The 16,363-nt window shown below is 44.2% G+C and overlaps 1 protein-coding gene across 1 annotated transcript in view; it reads left to right on the forward strand.

The window, feature by feature from the left end:
* The window catches only part of GALNT14 (polypeptide N-acetylgalactosaminyltransferase 14), a 205,675-nt gene that overhangs the window by 184,461 nt on the left and 4,851 nt on the right, over nt 1-16,363 (forward strand). Inside the window, exons 9-13 of the mRNA XM_081904102.1 lie at nt 356-459; nt 3,128-3,254; nt 5,744-5,836; nt 9,233-9,316; nt 10,197-10,341. Of these exons, the coding sequence (XP_081760228.1) occupies nt 356-459; nt 3,128-3,254; nt 5,744-5,836; nt 9,233-9,316; nt 10,197-10,341 (553 nt within the window). The remainder of the gene's footprint in view (nt 1-355; nt 460-3,127; nt 3,255-5,743; nt 5,837-9,232; nt 9,317-10,196; nt 10,342-16,363) is intronic.

Below are 16,363 nucleotides of genomic sequence, written 5' to 3' on the forward strand. Positions count from 1 at the left end.
ACCTGCATTCAAGCACGTGCAAGTTGAAAGCCCCTATAGACCTTTCCCATGCAACCCTGAGAAGGTTGGGGAATGACGCCATCCACAAGGATATTGGGGGCAGGGTTTGTGTGCCTGCTACTGTGTCCCACCTGGAGCATTCGTACATTCAGATCCCTCCTCCTTCCTGCTTCCAGGACATTTTCCATATTCATACCTGGGAATTAAAAAGCCATGTATCTGACTACTTACAGATCAAAAATGCACATGGGCCAGGTAACAAGGATGTGGATTTCTCCTGTGTGTGTGTATGCAAACCCTCTTACAAAGGAGTCCAAGTGAGAATCTCTGTCTTCTTTTGTCCCCAACCATGCAGGACTCCTATCATTGCAGGAGGTCTTTTTGTAATTGACAAGGCCTGGTTCAACCACCTTGGGAAATACGATGCAGCGATGGACATCTGGGGTGGAGAGAATTTTGGTGAGTCCCTGTCACTCTACAACAACCATCGTCCTTGCTAGCCAAGATTCAAGAGGCAGGGGAGTTTGCATTCTTTTGGTCATCCATCACTCAAAAGTTCCACTTAATATTTGCCAGAAACCTAAGCAAACAAGAGCTCAATTCTTTTCAGTGCCTTTATTAAAGTGCCAACTTCGCTTTTCCACCAGCACCATCCTTTCGTTCATAATGCAAAGGCAAATATTATATCATCTCTTTGATGCCATCATCAGCTTTGCAAAAAGGGCACGTGGGCAGGCAGGCAGGCGGTCCCTTGGCAAAAAGACAGTCTCCGAGTAGTAAAATGTGGTGTGCACAGATTTGCCATGACCTTAGCCACTGGAGGCATTTTAAAAGAAAGAAATGGTCCGTGTCAGAGTTAATTCCAAATGTCTGGTAGGGTTTTCCTGTGGGATCCCTCTAATTAGTGCAGTGCATTTTACTAACGTGTCACCAAGCGGAGAAAGAATGGGCTGTTCTTCTCAGGGACGATTTTATGGTGGCTGTGGGAGAGCCTCTCACATGGGTGGAGTTGGAACATCTGTTCTGGAATCTCAATGATCTGTGGCCTGACACGAGATCTTCTGTTTGTTGTTAACTGCTTGTTGTCCGCATGGAGCACTTGAAGTCAATAAAACAATCTCACAAGCACTGAATCTAGGCATGAGCATGATTGTGTGCACATGGTTTTCCAAGAGAGATCCATCCACCCATCTGCTCTCTTGCTGCACCATGTTTACAGCTCCTATGTAAGATGATTTCAGACCAAGTGAAAGGATATTTGGAGTATGTTTCTCTGTGTAACACCTACACCAGTGCAAGGACAGAGAAGGGAGAAGATAGCCACAAACTGTAATCCCATTATCACTTTGTTGATCAGAGTTAGCCTTGTTATGTCCTAGATCAGTGATGCCCAACAGGTTGATCACAATCTACTGGTCAATCCCCGAGTGATCGCTGTCAATTGCGGTTGATTGTAGGCTCCCTCCCAACTTCAGGCTCCCTTCTGATCGCTCCCTTTCGATTGCTTGTTGGAAAAAGCATTGTGTTACAGTCTCCGCCCCCCCCTCCGTCCTTGCTCGGCTTGTCTGTTACGTGAAATGGGCGGTCGTGATTGCTAGTTTAGTTTCCTGCATTGCTGCATTTGCCTGTTATCGTCTGTGTTGGTTTTACGTGTCTTATGCGCCCTCCCTGTGGAACGCCCTCCCACCAGATGTCAAAGAGAACAACAACTACCAGACTTTTAGAAGACATCTGAAGGCAGCCCTGTTTAGGGAAGCTTTTAATGTCTGATGTATTATAGTATTTTAATATTTATTTGGAAGCTGCCCAGAGTGGCTGGGGAGGCCCAGCCAGATGGGCGGGGTATAAATAATAAATTATTATTATTATTATTATTATTATTATTATTATTATTATTACCCCCCAAAAAAAGCTCACCAACTTTGGGCTCCTCTAAAAAAGCTGAACAACTTTGGCCTCCCCTTTCCAATGACAATGGGTAGATCACTGCTGGTTGTTTTATGCTGGAAGTAGATTGTGGTCTATAGGGAGTTGGATGTGCCTGTTCTAGATGACACAAAGATATAAAGGAATGATGACAAGGGCAACAGGGTACTTGGGCCTGTAGCCAGTTTACTCTCCCTTGGTGGGCAGCTCCTGGACTGCCTAAGAAGAAGTGGAAAATGGAGTGTTTGTGTAATCTCTCCTTGTTCACGCCTGGAAGTTTCTTTCAAACTGGGCTTTGCGGTGGGGGTGGTTTGTTATTTAATTACTTCTGGCCACAACAATGTTACAGATCAGAGGGAGTCAACTGCTGCCTTGAAAGGGGTGGAGAGGCACCGGGTTGTCAGGGATACAGATTTTAAGCTGGCTTTAAGACTTCAGCCCCTCCAGGGAGTGCGGCTAGCAAGAAAAAAGGACCCCATGTCCTAGCAGATGTAGCAGCTCTGCCAGGGATGTGTACAAACAGATGCTCCCACTTTGCAATAAACCCATCCAATTGCTTGTTGTTTGCCTCCCCCCCTGAAACCTTTTATCACCACACACGTGATGTATATTTTGCTTAAGGTGGTGGCTATGTGCCCAACTTCACTGGGGATAGTTCTCTATTTGAAGAACTGTCTGCAGTCAGACTACTGGGCCATCTAACTTGGTATTGAGTCTACACATATGGCCGAATTGAATGGAACCTTGTGTACCCAGAGTGCCCTACTATGGACCTACCAGCTCTGATGCTTTGTAGTTTGGCAACCAGTCCAAATTCTATTTTTTACCCTTTGTCCATGAGCTGTGGGTCTGTTGTGGAGGGCACTACAGATTGCACTAATCAGCACAAGAGCAAGAAACAACAAGAGGCTTCCTGATACGTAAACAGGACTCTGTATAAAGGGGCTACCTGTGTAGAGGCCAGCTTCTTTCCATTTTGATATCATTACCCACAACGTTACAAGGAGATTTCAAATAGGTTAATGTCAAACTGATGGTAAGAAGCTTTGAAATGCACTTAAGAAGGCAGAGAGCCCAGGAAAGCTCTTTCTGGTATGTGGGTTTGCCTGACGTGGTGTGGCAAAGGGGTAAAATGAAGGCTAAAGCTGGAATCTTTCCTGCTATGAGACTTTGAAAAGATGAACATGAGCCTCTCTTACAGAAATCTCATTCCGGGTGTGGATGTGCGGCGGAAGTTTAGAAATCATCCCCTGCAGCCGAGTTGGGCACGTCTTCAGGAAGAAGCACCCCTACGTCTTCCCCGAAGGAAATGCCAACACCTACATAAAGTAGGCTTACTTTATTCACTGACAGCTGAATGAAACAAAAATATGTGCTGCAAAAGGCCATGTGAGCAACATTCTCCCAAACTCACAGTCACGGGCTGTGAGTAGGGATTATAGCTCTCTTTTTCAGGCTATTTAAGGATACATATTGAAAATGTGAAGTATTCAGAGCTGACTGTAGGAAAACCATGGGATAAAAGGTGCTTCCGGACAAGGACTTGGTATCTCAAACACACCATTCAGATATCACAAATGGATTATTAAACTTTTGCTTTGTTTTTTGATTGTTTATCAGATTTCCACCAGAAAAGGGTAAATCCATATTTACTGGAGGGAAAATGTGGTTTGGCATTTTGATGTCATGTTCTCTCCCCAGTAAGTACAGGTGCCCATCAAGCACCTGCCCACCAGTAAAACTATTACACAGGTATGGCTGTGCATAGAGATGGTGCACCGCACTACACAGCTTGTGAAATTCTTCACAAACTCACACTAGTAGTGCACTGAACAATTGGAATTGTAGACGTTGGTGCAGAGAAAAGAAATGAGCAAGGGTGATAAGAGAGTTGTGGCAGGAAACAACACAGAGATTGCACGTTACACTTAGGAACCAGCAAATTCTTCCGATTTCCATGCACATCAGTTTGGTTTGTACAGTTATATCTGACCAGGTGCCATATAAGAGACCCTGGGGGAAAGATCAGGGTCCCAGCAGGGCATCCATCCTCTTGCTGCTGGGACTTGGCTTGATCTGCCTCCTTTTTAATTTGCCCACCACTACATAAAACCATGTAGAAGGGACCACTGAAGGCAGAGCTTAGGGCAGTTTGCCCAGGATCGCTTCCAGATGACCTGTTTATTGAGCATTCATCCTGAATTCTTTGCACAAGGTTTGTAGGGAGGTTAGGGAGTTTATTGAGCATTCATTCCGATATGCTTGTCGAGCGGGATATACCACATTGCATCAAGTAATGGTTACTCCACACTTTCTGGTACATTTCCCCATCACTTTCCTTACTGCAAAGAGTAGACTATTTTGGCGTAAGTGGGTTTGCTGTTCAAGAGTGCCACATCACCTTTAATTGTGCAACCTGCATTTGCTAGCATGTGATTGAATTCTACCCCCGGAACAGCAACAGTCTGAATATACTCCAGATTCCCTGGAGTTGGCCATGGTGCTTCCATCCTTGCTACGTCTACTTGTTGCCAAATGTTTTTGCACATGCATTCTTTGACTAATGTAACCGGAAAAGCCCATGACTCACTACAACTTTGATAGAAGCACCTATAGACAAAAATACACCTACTCCTGCTTGACTGCTGTAGAAGCTCTTTATTGAACAATAATATTACTTGGTTAGCCCTGACACATTATTTATATTTAAAATGTTGATCTTCTCTCCATGCCGTATGAATTGTGACAGCACCATTCGTAGATATTAAAATGTGTTTGAGGGAACACACATGAATTATTCCAAATGCCTGCGTGCACTGCAGCACGTGTGCAAAAATGTGCACTTGAGAGCCGCCCTGTGGGACACGACTACAGCTATCCTTGAACCGAATGGTGCAGTCATTTTGGGAGATACAGCTCCATTTGGGGCAGCAGAGCTCCATTTGTCTTTCGGAAGAGTAAAATACCACGTGAAGTGAACATATTAAAGGCTGCTGCGCCTTCACAGGGACAGTAACCGAAGGTGATCATGGGAAATGAAAAGAAACTGCAGAAGGGGAAAGCGAAGGCAGGTTTCCTGAACGGAACTTCGCCAGACCTTAAGTTAATAAGATTAACCTGGAGAAACAGAAGCCATGGGAGAAAGGGAGGGAAAGAGGAGACAGACTGAATAAAGAACACATTTCAACTGAAAATCTATAATCCCCAGACACTGAATTCTGTGTACTTCTTCACAGATGCACAACAGATGCATTTCCCTCCTCAGCTACGATAGCAATGAATATCGCCCTCACACACTGCAAATAGTGATAGAGGAAAAACTACCAATGAGGCTTTACCCCTCCCCCGTCAGTGTGCAATTGCAATTGCAGTCGGTTAGAGAAGGGTTATACCTTCCCCCTCCTATGTGCTGCAGTCCCAGTGGAAATGCTCCCTCTTTCTCTGTAAAAAAATTTAAAAATGAAATCCCCTGACAGGGCTGCAACCTGCTCAGTGAACATAACATGTAGTTCTGCCTTAAAGATGCACATCTAAAAAACGTCACCTCACCATGAATGCATCAAATAACCCCTCAAATAAGATGTCCTCAGCTCTCAACGAAACCGTAATAAAACTAAAACAATCTGCCCATCTGTTTTGTATCTTATCTACTGTTTTCACCACCTAGATGCCTTTGGGGGGGAAAGGGATTCTCCCCCCTCACAAACACACACAATTTATCCCTTCAAGCTCTTATCTGAGGCATCCAATTAAAACTCTTTCATGCATGCTCCTGTGGTTTCTCCCTCATTTTTTTTTTTTAAATGTCTCTCCTCAGAAACACCAAACGCACAGCTGAAGTATGGATGGATGAATATAAGCAGTACTATTACGCGGCCCGGCCTGCAGCTCAGGGGAGGCCATATGGAGAGTAAGTGTCCCCCTCTGGCGGTGAAGGAAAACACAAAGAGAGCGACTCAATTGTTTGATACAGTGGAACCTCATTATGGTTTTATAGTCCAGCTGTTGGGATGCCTGCATTTTGTTTCTGTGGGAACAGTTAATTAGATGTTAATAGTAAACAGATGCTGTGAGTATATGGATATAAAGTCCTAGTTGCTTGGTATGTGTGTGTGTGTTTGTGTGTGCTAGCTTGTATAAAACCGCATTGGTATACCTCATTAGAAAGACTGGCTTGTTCCTAGATTAAAATAAAAGCGCTCGTCTTCTCCTCTTACCGCTTCCTGGAAAGAGTCCCGGGTCAACCTCCAAGGTCCTTCCTTCCTTTAATGACTGCCCTGTTGGGCCAAGAAAAGCAAAACCTGCTATCTTTATGAAGATGAGCTGGTAGTATGAACAAACACTGCCCCAGGGCAAAGAAGCAAGTAAAATATACAAACCAGGCAGCCTAAATCCTTATTTCCATATTTGCCCTGTGGGCGAAACAGGGTTTTTGCGATAACCTTCTGCAGGAAAGTGTGATGTGATTTATTCCGCTTTCACCTACCGTGGTCTTGCTTATTTACCCATCTTCTTTATATCAAACTTGCTGAGGCTGATGGGAGTTGTAGTTCAGCGACCTCCAGAGGTCCACATATTCTCTACTATATTAAGCATAGTATAGTGCAGGGCTGTTGGGACAGTGGCAGGCCTTGGCGTCTCAAATTTCAATGGCACCTTGTGCAATGCCAAAATCTGTCCCCTTCCATTGGATGTCATGTTTTGGCGCCTGCTGCAGCGCCCCAGAAGTTCCATGCCACGTGCTTGGGTCCCTGGCTGTTGTGGGACTACAATAAGGCTACCAGATTGTTTTCAATGAGTCCGGGGACACTTTTCAACTTCAATTGATTTTGTATAGGGACTTATTTGTAAATCTGGGGACTGTCCCTGGGAAACAGAGACGTCTGGTAACCTTAGACTACAACCCCACCATCCCTGGCTGGCATGACCAATGGTCATGGATGATGGAAGTTGTAGTACAACAGCCGAGGACCCATTGTATTATAGGAACCAGCTGCTGGGGATCACAAGAGGCAGAGTTCTATTGTATAAATAAATATAAATAAAAATAAAAAAATATTTGTGTTGTGCATAGCCATAATGCTAGCTACTATGAGAACAAAATGCTGAACTAGATGGACCTCTGGACTAATCCAGCACTGCTCTTCTTAAATCCTAATCCATCACCAGCAACCGAGACTAATTTTCTTTATGCACTCTTGGTTGCCAGATTGAGCTAAGACTCATGTGTCTAGCACACTTTATATTTGTGGTTCCTCATCCAGATTGTGATTCATGCACGGAAACCAAATTCCCAGGTGCATGTCCCTTAGCCAAACTGGGATCCACATGCCTGTGTGTAAACAAAGATTATGGAGCTCTTGAGCCTTGCTTTCAAAAAGAACCAGTAGAAAAGTGGCATTTTTTCCTATTTTCAGAGTACGAAAAGCAGCCGCAGAGCCAGAATACCATAAGCGTATTGTGTTATAAGAGCATGAGAAGAGTTTGCTGGTACAGGCCAATGGCCAATCTAGTGGCACTGATAGTCCAATCCTCCATTAATTTGTCCAGTCCTCTTTTAAAGCCATCCTATTTGGTAGCCATCACAACATGTAGGGATGAGTGCCAACAATGCATTGTGTGAAGAAGAACTTTGGACATCCATGAGTTCTACGGTTTTGAGAGAAGATGATGATGATGATGATGATGATTTTAGAGCTAAACTAGAACTTTTTTTAATTAAATTTTTAACAATTTTTTTCTGTGATGATGATGATGATGATTTATACCCCGCCCATCTGGCTGGGCTTCCCCAGCCACTCTGGGCGACTTCCAACCAAATATTAAAATACAGTAATACATCAAACATTAAAAGCTTCCCTAAACAGGGCTGCCTTCAGATGTCTTCTAAAAGTTTGGTAGTTGTTGTTCTCTTTGACATCTGGTGGGAGGGCGTTCCATAGGGAGGCCGCCACTATCTAGAAGGCCCTCTGCCTGGTTCCCTGTAACTTGGCTTCTTGCAGTGATTGAATCACCAGAAGGCCCTCGGCGCTGGACCTCAGGGTAGAATGATGGGGGTGGAGACGCTCCTTCAGATATACTGGACTGAGGCCATTTAGGGCTTTAAAGGTCAGCACCAACACTTTGAATTGTGCTTGGAAACATACTTTTCTCTATCCACTTTTCCCACACTAGGCATAATTGCATACATGTCTCCTCTTAGTCACCTTTTATCTGAACTGAAAAGCCCCAAATGTTGTCCCGGGGGACTTGCTCCTCTCACTTGATCGTTTTGGTCGCCCTTTTCTGAACCTTTTCCAGCTCTGCAATATCACTTTCCAGGTGAAATGAAATACACATTATTCCAAGTGCGGTCTCACCATAGATTTGTATAATTGCTTCACAGAACTGGCATTTGCCTTTTCTATTGCTTTCCTAATGTTCCCTAGCACGGGATTTGCCTTTTTCACAGCTGCTGCATGCTGGGTCAACATCTCCATCAAGCTATCCACGCTGACCCCAAGGTCTTGTAGCTCTAGTATATGTCAATAGAACACATACCATTTAGGCAGCAAACCTGCATTGGAACTCTCATGGGACTAAGGGCCAAGTAGACATTTATTTATTTATAAGATCTATGTCCCACCCTTCACCTCAAACGATCTCAGGGCAGGTCACAACAAATTAAAATACAATAAACCAATAGGATACAGTTAAAACCATCCATTCCACTGCCTAGATTAATTGCATGATTGCAATTCACATGTCTAGCTTCTAAATTTTAAATAGTAGCTGCAATGCAAGAGATCCAAGACACACGAGGAGTTTAACCCTTTCTTCCCCACACTATGGTCCTAATGAAAGTCGCTCTACCACCAAAGCTGCTATTCACTCCAGACAGAGCGTAAATTTCACACCAATGGGAGTTGCTCCTCCATGCCAAATCACTTGGGGTTTTTATTATTATTGGGATCTCAGCATGAGGAAGAGGGTTAATCCCCTTCTCCCTGAGGTTCCAGTGCTGATCAGGCAATCCAAGGGGGATTTTTAATGTTAAAAATGTTAACAATTTCCGGTACATTACCGGCAATTACGGTCATGCCAATGAATGCCATTTCTAGTTTGGTCATTTGTTGCTCAGTTACATGACTCACAATGAGTTAACCATGGGAGCTGAGGAAGGTGTGGATATGGGATTACTAATGTATTTTGCCACTAGCTAGATTTACGGAGAGAATCCTGTCTTTGGGGCCCAAGGCCATTTCATGTTGCAGTGGTATGAAGTGGCGTAATTAGATTTTTTTTGCAAATATTTTGTTTTCAACAGCATCCAGAGCAGAGTGGAATTGAGAAAGGCCTTGAAATGCCACACCTTCAAGTGGTACCTGGAAAATGTTTATTCTGAACTGAGGTACTAGCAAATTTTGAAATATAGTATGTGCTACCTGTGCAGGTGAAATGTCACAAATTTCCCTTTTTCTCAAATGAAAATCGGCTCAAGGCTGCAATCCTATGCACATTTTCCTGCAAGAAAACTCTGTTTAGCACAGAGCGACATACAGTATTTCTGAGTAAACATGGATAGAAATACTCTGCCTATCCACCCCCCTCCCAAAAAAAGCCAGAAAATGACTTTTCCTCTGGACCAGGAATGGGGAACCTTTTCTCTTCCTTCCCCCTGGATCAAATGTTCTGTTCAAAGTTGAGAGTCATATCTGGTGCACCATAGACATTTGGTTTGGCCCTGCCTTCTGCTGGCATGCGGCCCCCAGAACATTGCCAGCAAAGGTACACACAGTCTTTGTGCTGAAAAGTGCTGTTCATGATTATTGTGGGCCACTGCTAGGCAAAAACTGATAACCCCTTTTTTTGTAGAAAACTTTTATTGAATTGTCAGAAGTTTGACATATATACCGGTACATCAATACATAAGAAGTTTATTTTTTCTTGACTTCCTGCCCCATTTTCCATGGTGTTTTAATTTCCCCCCTCGGCTGTACAATACCTTCTATTTCTTATATGAAAACAACAATATTGTATTTTCTAATTCCTTCTGTTGCTCATATTTTAAACCCTGCTCATGAATTCTTCACACTATAATATTTCCCTAAATGGTCTGATAATGGCTTTCATTCTTCCAGAAAGCAATTGTCATTTGGATCTCTTATTTTGGCTGTTAATTTTGCCATTTCTGCATAGTCCATTATCTTACTTATCCATTCTTAACCATTTTTACGGGCAGAGCAACCTTGCCAAAAACTGATGACCCTTATCCTTTCCTCTTCCCTCAGAATTCCTGAGGAATCTCTCTACCAGACTGGGATGATTCGACAGAGACAGAGATGCCTGGAGACCCAGAAGTCAGAAGCCCAGGAGTTTCCGGTTGTGATCTTAAACCCCTGCATCACCAGCAAAGGTGCAGCAATGGTGGCTCAGGTGAGTTCTCTAGGGCCTGTTTGGAATTTAAGGAGTATTCAGTGCCCTTATCCTAACAGCAATCCTTTGGGGGGGTGATCCCATTTTAAAGATGGCACTGTGAAACTAAGAATAAGATGGTGGCTCACCCAGAACCACTGAACGTGCTCATGAATAATTGGCCAGAGCCAATAATTGTCTTATTGCCAGAGCCAAAGAGAACCCAAAAGGGATGGAATGCAAGTCCTTCTGTGATATATTTCAGAATGCAGGCTAGTGTTTTCCTGTATCCTAAACTCCCTATCCACAGAAAACTAGCATATGAGGTTCTACATAGCATTTCCCTTAGATGCTGCTTTTATGGGTGCAGGGATGTTGTTTTTTTATACTGGAGAATATTCATACAATTAATCTCTTAGCTGCATTTTGAAATGATGCATTCTCAGGAGTCACCATGAGTTCCTTCATTTTCCCACCTATTCTGCATTCATGTGACAAAATGGTGGTCACACGAATGGGCCCCCCACAGCATAAGTCAGAAAGCTGTCATTCTGCCCCCCCCAAAAAAACCCTCCAATTTGTTCCTAGTATTTTAAAGATGTCACTTTTTAACATTTAGGGTTGTGCCTTAGGGGCCTTTTTGTAGCACTAAAAATGGGCAAAAAAATTGCCCATCAGAACTGGTGCCAGTTTTTTGCCAACTTGTCCAAACAGCAGATTTGGGTGGCATAGATTGGAAAAATAGACTCATGGACAGCTGGCCTTCCACGAAACAAGCCTGATACGAAGCACACTCCTGAACTGAACCAAGCTGAGCCCATCCGTACTCAGAATGCAAGCTACGTTGACACATAATTCTTCTTCAAGGATCAGAGGAAGAAAATGAGAATTATAATTTTCCTCCCATCTTTCAGAACTATTTACTCCTTTCCATCACTCAAAAAATGTGCCGAATTGAAATGATATATTTAAGTTCATCCTCTGCATTCATTCAATATTAAATTGCCTATTAAAGTAGAAGCGGCTTAATGAGGCTGACCTCATTTCCCCTCTTCTCAATCACTAAAGGGAAAAATATTCAGTGTCAATCAGTGAGTATTCTCTGAACTAGATTAAGAATTAGGTGCTGTTTGTGACAACAAAAAAAGGTGTTCTCTCCATGTTCTGGTTGGCATTTTAAACGCATAAGCGGATAGTTAAATAGAAGGGAGGGAGAGTTGTTATACATTAAAGTCCTACCTCAACGCCCCTCAGTAAACACCAGTATGGGCATTGCAACGCTTCTGAAAGCTGCACTGGCTTTGGCTTTGATGTCTCTCCAGGGACAGTAAGTTCCACTGTCAGCAGGAAACTGAGAGTGTCTTTTTAATGTGCTCCTCGTTCTGTTGCCAGGGACATGGAGGTATAACATGCTGTGGGAATTCTCAAAGCTCCCTTCTCCTTGTGGATTGTTTGGGGACCTGCTGTCCCGTCCACCCCCCCCACATCTGCTCCATCTATAAGTGGGGAGCCATGAAATCACAGATCATGTATTCTAGATGATAATGCCCAAGATCACTTGCCTTGTTTGTTTATCTGCCGTATTTTTGGCTCCATAAGACGCACCTAGTTTTTAGAGGAGGAAAACAAGGGGGGTGGGATTCTGAATCAAATGTTGTACTAAACTATTCAATAAACTGCCAGTATATCAGCATAATATTCCAACCATGTAAAGTGAACAGCAGTCAACAGTGGTGTTAAAAACCATCATCACTGTCATTAACAAATGAAGAAACTTTATCCCCTAGTAAGGGGGGCAGGCAGTAGAAATATACAAGATCCGCCAACAGCTTACAAATCAATCTGGCTAACCTGATCCAAACACACACACACACACACACACCCCACTCACACACAAAAACAAATCTCACTACAGCCAACCAAAGGCAACCAGCTACACCCTGGGTCACCCCCAACCTCTCTCATCACCAAGGAAATAAAACAGAAGAATAGTAAGAGAACCCACACAAGTGGCGCGGACACAAAACCCCACACATACACTAAGTAGAAGAATAGAAGCATTGCCACCCAACCCCACCCCACCCACCATATCCCCCCTCTGTAGAAAACACAACTTGAAAAAGAAACAATGCACGTATTTTTGTAAGCTAAGAAATCATTAATAAACACATATTTAAAAAATAATAATAACTAGGCACGACATAGGAAGCTGCCTTGTTCTGAGTCAGACCATCAAGCTCAATATTTTCTACCCTGACTGGTAGTCAGAGTCTTGAACCGGGAGCCTTCTGCATGAAAAGCAAGTTCCCTACCAGTGAACTGCAGACCTTTCCCCACAGCTAGTAGCTGCTGATACAGTGGGCCTCACTGACAGTGTGATCCTCTATGTATAATTTGCCTTACGCTCCTTCGCAAGCCATCTAAACCAATGGCTATCACCTTCTCCTGGCAAGATGGTGCACTGAACAACTTCCAAGTTCTAGTAGTATATGGAACAGAGTAGCTTCCCCTCACTGTGCATAATAATAATAATAATAATAATAATAATAATAATAATAATAATAATTTATTATTTATACCCCGCCCATCTGGCTGAGTTTCCCCAGCCACTCTGGGCGGCTCCCAATCAGTGTTAAAAACAGTACAGCATTACATATTAAAAACTTCCCTGAACAGGGCTGCCTTAAGATGTTTTCTGAATGTCAGGTAATTCTTTATCTCTTTGACATCTGATGGGAGGGCGTTCCACAGGGCGGGCGCCACTACCGAGAAGGCCCTCTGTCTGGTTCCCTGTAGCCTCACTTCTCGCAATGAGGGAACCGCCAGAAGGCCCTCGGTGCTGGATCTCAGTGTCCGGGCTGAACGATGGGGGTGGAGACGCTCCTTCAGGTATACAGGACCGAGGCCGTTTAGGGCTTTAAAGGTCAGCACCAACACTTTGAATCGTGCTCGGAAACGTACTGGGAGCCAGTGCAGATCTCTCAGAACCGGTGTTATGTGGTCCCGGCGGCCACTCCCAGTCACCAGTCTAGCTGCCGCATTCTGGATTAATTGCAGTTTCCGGGTCACCTTCAAAGGTAGCCCCACGTTGCAGTAGTCCAAGCGTGAGATAACTAGAGCAAGCACCACTCTGGCGAGACAGTCCGCGGGGAGGTAGGGTCTTAGCCTGCGTACCAGGTGGAGCTAGTAGACAGCTGCCCTGGACACAGAGTTAACCTGCGCCTCCATGGACAGCTGAGAGTCCAAAATGACTCCCAGGCTGCGCACCTGGTCCTTCAGGGGCACAGTTACCCCATTAAGGACCAGGGAATCCTCCACACCTGCCCGCCTCCTGTCCCCCAAAAACAGTACTTCTGTCTTGTCAGGATTCAACCTCAATCTGTTAGCCGCCATCCAACCTCCAACCGCCTCCAGGCACTCACACAGGACCTTCACCGCCTTCACTGGTTCTGATTTAAAGGAGAGGTAGAGCTGGGTGTCATCTGCATACTGATGAACACCCAGTCCAAACCCCCTGATGATCTCTCCCAGTGGCTTCATATAGATATTAAAAAGCATGGGGGAGAGGACAGAACCCTGAGGCACCCCACAAGTGAGAGCCCAGGGGTCTGAACACTGTGCATAATTTTGTAAACCTCTGCCATGTTCTCCCTTGACTCATATTCCCTCCCCCTCCTGCTTTTTAATAAAGGAATAATTGCCTCACTGCAAGTGGTCCACAAACCCCCTCCTTCCACTCCTGGGCAGAAGGACCAGGAGGGCAGGACTCCCCAAATGCAGAGAGCTAAGTTACTCTTCAAAGGGTGTGTGTGAGGGGATTATTAAACTATTAAGTCCAGAGTCTAAAATTATCTAACTGTACCACTGATCGTGGCACCAAGCACGCTGCCTCTGCAATGATGCCGCAAGTCAGACACTTGGCATTATCCGGTCTTGTTTATGTCTCATTTGCTGAAAGGATTGATTGATTTAGCACTTCACTGGAGAAATGCATCTGAGGGTAAATAATTGATCGTAATTTTGCCCTGGTTTTGTCTAATGAAGATGTCACTGTTTGGCTGGTGCATTGGCTTTCTGTTAGAAGCAGAGCATCAGTTGATATTAAACTTTGCAGTAACCTTCTTGGAATGGATTTCTGACTCTGGGATTCATTTAATAAACCCATTAATCATTAGCTGTTCCAAGAAACCTGACAAGCTTTAGAAAAGAAATCAGAAGCCTCTTAGGCCTGGATACACTTGAGCACATCGTCAACAGCAGCAGTACAGAAATGACTCTGTATTCAGAGAGAAGCTGTCAGTCTCCTGTAGGAACAGAGAAACAGACAGAAGGATGGCAATCTCCCCCCCCCCCTTCCTGTTGTGCCCCACTGTCTGCCTCTCAAAATATCAATCACCGAGTGAATCACCAACATCCTAGTTAGTTAATGCATTATTTTTGTCCTGATCTTGTTGAAAAATTCAGCCAGATGCTCTGATGTGTCAGCTCTCTCCCCAGAGGATTCGCAGAACTTTGTCATAGTGAGCATCTCGACCAAGACAAAAACAATTGTTTCAGCCTCCTCTAGTGCACCTATGGCAAAGTGCTAAGATTTATTGTCCACCCTGGGGACAAAGCTGGTCAAATAAAAATTCAAGGTGCTGCAAGAGCCCACAGTATTCTTTAAAGCCCGTTGAGAATGATAAAGATTGCCCCTTCGAAGATGCTCTCTTCCTACTTTACTGACTGGGAGGGGCTAACATTCTGTCCCTTAATTTATCTAATCTACTACTGGCTGAAGTACATTAGATTAAGGTAGTCATACATTACAATCCTGTGCTTCTCACTTTGAGAATTCTTATGGAGTCTTGTCTCTAATATGATTGTTAGGGGAGGGGTAGTTCCTCTGGTAGGGGACACATTGTGCTCCTTCCACAGTAGTTTGTACATCTTTTGTGCCCACCCTGCACACAGCTCTCACCTGTGGTTACTAGAAGCTCTCAGCATGCAACAGCGACACACACTGGGAGCAGCTTTGACTGGCCAGCTCAACCAGGTGAGGGTAGCCAATGGGTGAGTTAGGGACATCCCCTGCAAGCAAAGATGCTCCAGTGGATTGATTGGACAAGACCAATAGTGATCCAATGGTCAAGAAGATGGTTTCTGCACGTGCTGAAGAGGGAAATGAGGAGCGTATGAGATTTGTCAAACTGGGAAGGTAGCCCATCTAGGGAAGGAAAACTGCTCCTAAACTTCCACTGAAGAAATGGTTCCCACTAAACTCTGGGTCAGACTAGATGGAATGCAAGATGCTTAAAGGCATCCCATTACCTGTCCCATATAAACAGATGGATGTCGCTGACTCCTATGGGGAAAACTTAAAAGTGGTTCTTAAATCCTTAGCTATAATATGGACTAAACCTGAACCCAACCCTTGCCATTGGATGATCCAGTCTCCACAGATGGAGCCCTTGCAGAGTGCAGATGTATTCAATACATCCTTGTGAAAACAGGAGAATTTTGCATTTATAATATTTATATTTTTAGCCCATCCTATGCAAATACATACCAACTATCCCCAGCCCTGAGTTTTTTTAAATGCTTTGTTGAATGAATGCATCTCATTCCCAAAAATGTTTTTTCACAGGCATATTTTTGGTGGACTTTGGAGTCTTCTTCACGTGTTCTTTAATGCACCAGTTTAGTGCTGTGCCAAAATCTGCCCTGCCAAGTTTCTTCCTCTGTGAAAGAGACTTCCACTTTTCGACCTCATTTTCAGAACTCTTTGGGGGTTTTGAGCTTTATCTTTGTGAGGTAGCCAAGACTGGTGTGTGCGTTTTCCTTTCCAGTAAGCATTTCTTCAGCTCTCTACAGCCTCCCCAGCTGCCCACACTTCCTGACCTGAAAAACCCCATAGGAACAACTGCCTCATAATGTCTTCCCCTGGGCTTTAATTGGAGCATGAGCACCTGGGGAGGCTGCAGACCACATGCCATCAGCGAGATGATTTGCAGCATGAAAGGACATTTGTGGGCACCTCTCAGCCACTTCAAAAGCAAGGTAA

Source organism: Podarcis melisellensis, assembly GCF_964234715.1.
Source record: "Podarcis melisellensis genome assembly, chromosome: 3".
Taxonomy (NCBI): Eukaryota; Metazoa; Chordata; class Lepidosauria; order Squamata; family Lacertidae; genus Podarcis; species Podarcis melisellensis.